The following is a 6,589-nucleotide window of genomic DNA, read 5'->3' on the forward strand; positions in this document are numbered from 1 at the left end:
TTATCTCTGAGGTACACTGGCATGAGAGAGTGAATGATACCTTAACCAAAGAAGGTATAAGGAGGTCTGACCATAACCCAAGTACTTTATTATTACTTCCCCAAATTCCATATCTTCTTATTACATATAACTGGTGAACTTAGAATTTAAGAGGTTAAAATAGACTTGGCACTGATCTATTTTCTAAAATGATAAGGGAAAGACTATTCATCACTTCTACTAGTAAATGACTTCCTTATATTTTATTTTATTTTATTCTATTTATTTGTTTATTTCTCTCCCCTTCCCCCCACCCCCAGTTGTCTGCTCTCTGTGTCCATTCACTGTGTGTTCTTCTGTGACCACTTCTATCCTTATCAGCAGCACTGGGAATCTGTGTTTCTTTTTGTTGCGTCATCTTGTTGCGTCAGCTTTCTGCGTGTGTGGTGCCATTCTTGGGCAGGCTGCACTTTCTTTTGTGCTGTGTGGCTCTCTTACAGGGTGCACTCCTTGCGCGTGCGGCTCCCCTACATGGGGGCACCTCTGTGTGGCACGGCACTCCTTGTGTACATCAGTACTGCACATGGGCCAGCTCCACACCAGTTAAGGAGGCCCAGGGTTTGAACCGCAGACCTCCCATGTGGTAGGCAGATGCCCTATCCATTGGGCCAAGTCTGCTTCCCTCCTCATATTTTAAAGAGAAATAAAATAAACCTTTTACAAGGTATGTGAAAATGGTATTAATATATTGATGGGCGATTAAAAAATAAAAACTGACAACTGGGTATTCATTAGATATTTGAAAAGTGGATGCCAAATGAAATTAGGAAATTCCTGAAACTTCACTATTTTTAAGTAATAATCAAATACACACTAGAATAACAAAGTTTATCTTTCTGGTTCCTCTCACTTTCTCTCTCACTCCTTCTCTACACCTCTGCCTAAAGCTCCTCTTCTACTTGAGTGTGTATTTTGTTTCAGGAACATATATATCATCATTTATATTCAAAAGTATGATGTCAGATACAAATTAGATTCTAATCCTTGTCATGATTTTCCTTTTATCTGTGTACTGAGAATAATGATTCAACAGAGACCTTAAGAGTTTACACTGAAGTCTAGATACTACAAACGTTTGTTTCATTGGCAGTGGCAGACATTAAGAGGCATGAGACAAGGAGGAAGCTGTGCTTCCCTAGGACCTCAATTCTGTAAGAAGAGAGAATGAAGACAGGCCATTATCCTCCAAATTCTTCTTTAATCTGCCCAGGATCTCTGCCATTTTGTCTACTAAATGCTGTCCAAATGCTTGACTCTGAAGAATGTATGTTGCTGGATTCCTTTGCTAAAACCAAACTTGTTTTACTTGTTTGATTCCATACACTGCTTCCAAATGCACAAGTAGTTACATTAATTTAAACATTGAATAGAGTTTTTGTGACCATCTTTTCAAATGCGTAGAGTCATAGAATATTAGAGTTTAAAAGGATAAATGCCTCCTATTTGTTTTGAAGAGAATATGAATACCTGAGAAGATGGATGATTTGCCTAAAATTTCTAAAGCTTATCACTTTGAATAGTCTCTTTTTATTAAAGATAAGAGAATATGAATATAACATAACTAATGAAATGAAAAATCTGCTGCTATGGTCTAATTAGGAATAACCTTTTTCCCATATTTAATGCCACCTTTGAGCATTAAAATAGTATAATGTAAAATCCATTATACTATTACAGGGCAAAATGTTAGACTCAATTATGTGAAGATCACTTACAACACATTCTTAAGAAAGAGGGAAATATTTACTTGTACTTTAAAATAAAGGGAAAGAGAGATAAAAGAATGAAAATGTCTCAAAACTGTCTAGGCATGGTTTTCACAAAGTGATTCAATTTCCGACACTTCAAAGATTTCATAGACACTAAAAAATGTAAGGATCACTGGAAGTACTTCCTAATATCTTTTCTTAAGGGCTTTTGATTAATATTTTTTCTTAGAACTTTTTCAGATAAAAATCAAATAGGTTTATAAGAAAGAGCTATAGCTGAAATTGTTGTCCCCCCTTGAGATCAATGTTTTAAGTCCTTGAAGGATTCATTCCTCTTTCTTGAGGTTATATTGGAAAGTAGCACTTTCTTAATATATACAGTTAGGATGGAGAGCAGGAATCAGTCTTTTTCATGTGGCCCTTAGTGAGGTAGGATTGGTTTTAATTTCTAGAGGTCCTTGCAGGTTACTATGAAGGATTATTAATGTTGTAAAACTTAATATCTTTTAAGCAAAGCATTTTGCAAAGATTATGCTAGATTTCAACAATCATGCCTAATAAGCATAATTGTTTTCCATGTTTCTTTGCCTTTTTTTTTTTTTTTTTTTACCAACCCCACTTTGGTTGGTCAGAATCCTGAGAGGTTTCAGTACTCCTGACATGTACAGGGCTTCCACTAGGATACTTCTCTCAGCCTTGTCCCATTTCCTGGGATGGAGTCCATCCTGGCTATGAACACCCTGTGCCTAATTCATTTTTTAAAACAAATCTTCTATCTTCTCAGTGCCTAGTCAGTGTTTTCCCAGCTAAGTTTAATATCATTCTATACTTCACTGATCCTAAAGAATGTGTCCACACTCTTCATTTTATCTTTGGTAAGTGAAAACAACCCACCAATATATTTCTAAGAACTGTGCATCGTCTCTATCCTCTTGTATACAGTGACTGATGTGGAATAAAGTAAGGATGGGAGGCGAGAAGAGGGGCAGGCAATGAAGCAAAGTTTTTGAAGTCTTTAACTCAAAACTGGTAGTGTTTCATGGTTTCAAAAATTATTTTAGTACCTTTTCACCTTATACGCCATTCCTAATATTCCAAAGAATTAAATATTGAGGAAAGGATAATTGAACAGAATGCCATTATAGGAGGTACCTGAGAGTCCATCTATGCCCATGTTAATTCACCTGAAAATGTTGCAGAAATAAAAAATTGGCTCTACTTGACCTCTCCACAAATGGGAAAATTATTTCTGTATACGTCAGACCACTCCAACTGAAATACTAATTCTGATCTGAAATAAATCCTCTTTAACAATGTTTTACAGGTCTTGTCATTGCAATTGATTAAAGACCTTTCATCTACTGAATCTTTAAAGAAACATTTTCAATGTTTCTTTGAGTGTATTATTAATCTCAACATTTGTTCTAATAGATTTATATTTCCACTTAAGATTTTTGGAGGCTTAAGCACGTTCCTTTTATTAAGTGTTAATACACTCATTTTCATCTGGGAAAGAATATGCTGGGATGAAATGAAATGAAGGGACTTCCTTTTCTCAAAATGATTATCATATTAATAATTGATCTTTAGGTATCAAGTTATACAGCTAATTTCTCTTCCACTAGCGTCTAGACCTGTGACCTGGGTAAAATATGCATTTAAATTAACTTGAGTGAATGAATGCCAAAAATGGCTTTATTGGGAAAAACTTGGAGTTTATGTTGCCGAATATCAGCTTACTTTCTAGTATATAGATGTTTTTATTACACAACTTGCCCAAGTTCACCAGGTTAGACAGTGAGAGAAGATGGAATAAGCATATACATGTTTTTATTCTAAAACAGTGTTTATCTTTGGAGCAACATGGGAAGCTAAAGTTTAATCCTTTTATACCCATATATTTTTTATGATAAGGAAAAAACATAATTTTAGTTATAGAAATACTATTTTATTAACATATCAATTCTTTATGATGTAATTAAAATTCAAAATTTCTTTCCATTAATGGTGAATTGTGGCAGGGAATATCATTTGAAAACCAGTACCAAAAGCTGCCCTATTAGCAATCAAAAGAGAGATTCACGTTTTAACAAGAATGTCTTTAGAAACCATTAAGAGAAAGAAGAAATGGGATTCTTTGTCTGGCCACCATAAAAAACCAATAAAAACTGTCTACCTCCTCAATAAACTGAAACTTACCAGCCCTCCAGAACCCTTGCCCTATGCTCCCTTCTTCCTTTCTTCTACTGAAGGTTTCCCACTATGCTAGTTTTATACCATAGACTGGTTTGCTTGTCTTTGAGATTTAGGTAGAAATATACAGCATGCATTCTTTGCATCTAATATCAATTAGTAAACATCAGTTTCATGAAATTCTAATCTCTCTTAACATCTTTCAGCACTACACAATTTTTCTTTTATTAAGAATTCTCGTATGACTTATTGAAGCAAAATGACTTTTTTCCCTGACAATTCAGACTGGTGATCTGTAAAGTCAAAACAATTTTCCAAATACTGATTTTCATTTCTAAATTAATACCTTTTGTATTCATCTACCTCAAAAAGTCAATTTATTGAAAATCTCCCCACTATCATTTATCTACCTCCAATATTTTCTAGAAGAGTTTTTTGTCATTGTTCCTTTCTGGCTATGTTTGTCTAATATTGACTGGATGCGGTACTGTCTCTATAATCACTCATATGCCTGAAAATTCACATATATATTTTAGTAGAAATAGAATCCCTAGATACTGAAGAGGAATTGGGAAATCAAACATACATTCAGCTCATTGATTAATCTCTGATTCTCTTCAATTCAGGTGACTGAAGATAAGGCCCTTCAACAGAGATGAATGAGACTAATCTTTCTAGGGTGAAAGAATTTGTGTTGCTGGGACTCTCTAGTTCTCAGGAGCTCCAACCTTTCTTTTTTGTCATATTTTCACTACTATACACAGGAATCCTACTGGGCAACATTCTCATCATTCTCACTGTGACCTCAGATTCCTGCCTTCATACCCCCATGTACTTTCTGCTTGCAAACCTCTCTTTTACAGATATGTGTGTTGCCTCCTTTGCTACCCCCAAAATGCTTGCTGACTTTCTGGTAGAGCACAAGACTATTTCTTTCGAAGCCTGCCTTGCTCAGATATTTTTTATTCACCTATTTGGTGGTGGTGAGATGGTGCTCCTAGTGTCCATGGCCTATGACCGTTACGTTGCTATTTGTAAACCGCTCCACTACTTGACAATCATGAGCCGCCGTGTGTGCATTTTTCTGGTCTTCATGTCCTGGGGTGTTGGCCTCATCCATACTACTATCCAGATGTCATTTGCTGTTAACTTGCCATTTTGTGGTCCTAATCAGGTTGACAGCTTTTTCTGTGATCTTCCTCTAGTGACTAAGCTTGCCTGCAGAGACACTTATTTTGTCAGCCTACTAGTACTTACAAACAGTGGCTTTCTTTCTATGATATCCTTCCTCCTCCTGGTCATCTCTTACACTGTGATACTTATTACAGTTAGGAAACGCTCCTCTGCCAGCATGGCAAAGGCGCGTTCCACATTGACTGCTCACATCACTGTGGTCATAATATTCTTTGGTCCATGCATCTTTACCTATGTGTGGCCCTTCAACAGTTACTCAGTTGACAAGGTTCTTGCTGTGTTCTACACCATCTTTACTCCCATTTTAAACCCAGCTATCTACACTCTAAGGAACAAAGAGGTGAAGGCAGCTATGTCAAAACTGAAGAGCCAGTATCTGAAGGCTGGCCAGATTTCTGCAGTCATAAGAAATGTTATTTTCTTTGAATCAAAATAACGTACTGTACTATTACCTGTTTATTATTGTTGACAGACTGTTAACAAATTGAATAACTGTGATTCAACAAATAATTTTGCCCAAGAGAAGAATTGTTTAGGAAACATGAATGAAATGGCAGTGATGATATTTAAAACCCAAAGATGCCTGCTAACAATTTCAATGTTCTCTTCCTTCCTACGTGGACAATTTTTACTCTTTTGACTTCTGTTTCCTATTTTTATTATCTTTTAAAACTCTTTATGATGCTGGGTTATTTGCTTAAAGTCTATAGGAAAATGTCATTGAGGAATAAATGGTAATAAAAATTGTAACCTTTTCTTTTCAAATAAAATTCTTTTCAGATCCCAGCTTTGATTAGTAATAAATATCTCTATACCATACTGGCAATGATACATTTAAATATTTAAAATTTATTATATGTTAGGTGACATATGAAATACAGTATAAAATAAACTTGATGATAAAATACATAACACTTGCTAAATAACTGAATACACATGAAGAAAATTCCAATTTGATGATAATGTCATTTACATTCAAGAACACTTTTCAGAAATTCTTGATCAATGTGACTACTAAATATTATTATTTCTGAATCACAACTTATTATATAAATGTACTTGCCAGTGTGTTTGCATTTACCTAAAATTTTGTCTATGCAATAATGATAAAACAATCTGTGTTATTTTAGAAATGAATTTTAATTCTTTATTACTCTTTTTTGTAAGGATTGGTGCCTGAATTCTGGTATAAATTTCATCTCTTCTCTAAGAACTCATTGTGCCCATCTTTTTTTAAAACCAATAGTTTGGTATTAAAACCAATAGAAATGACTATTTTACTATATGGACTATTTCTTCAGTTCATATTCATTTTTAAATTGCCAAATGCGGTACCAGATGATAACAGAGCTCCATTGCTATACTTTGGTTATAGCAATGAAATTATGCCTCCATGAGCACCTATGAGGTCAAAATTTTTCAGCAATCCCATTACAGGCTAGGATTTGCTTCTT

At 34.9% G+C, this 6,589-nt stretch overlaps 1 protein-coding gene across 1 annotated transcript; it reads left to right on the forward strand.

Moving 5' to 3' along the window:
- The first annotated feature begins 4,596 nt into the window (after positions 1–4,596).
- LOC131276001 (olfactory receptor 4K15-like) lies at positions 4,597–5,571 on the forward strand. Its single transcript, XM_058287940.2, has one exon. The coding sequence runs from the start codon at positions 4,597–4,599 to the stop codon at positions 5,569–5,571; it is 975 nt and encodes a 324-aa protein (XP_058143923.1).
- Positions 5,572–6,589: the final 1,018 nt, after the last annotated feature.

Source organism: Dasypus novemcinctus, chromosome 3 (assembly GCF_030445035.2).
Source record: "Dasypus novemcinctus isolate mDasNov1 chromosome 3, mDasNov1.1.hap2, whole genome shotgun sequence".
Taxonomy (NCBI): domain Eukaryota; kingdom Metazoa; phylum Chordata; class Mammalia; order Cingulata; family Dasypodidae; genus Dasypus; species Dasypus novemcinctus.

Bases quoted from the DNA above. Each gene is read 5' to 3' on its own strand.
- LOC131276001 (XM_058287940.2), top strand. From the start codon at position 4,597: ATGAATGAGACTAATCTTTCTAGGGTGAAAGAATTTGTGTTGCTGGGA.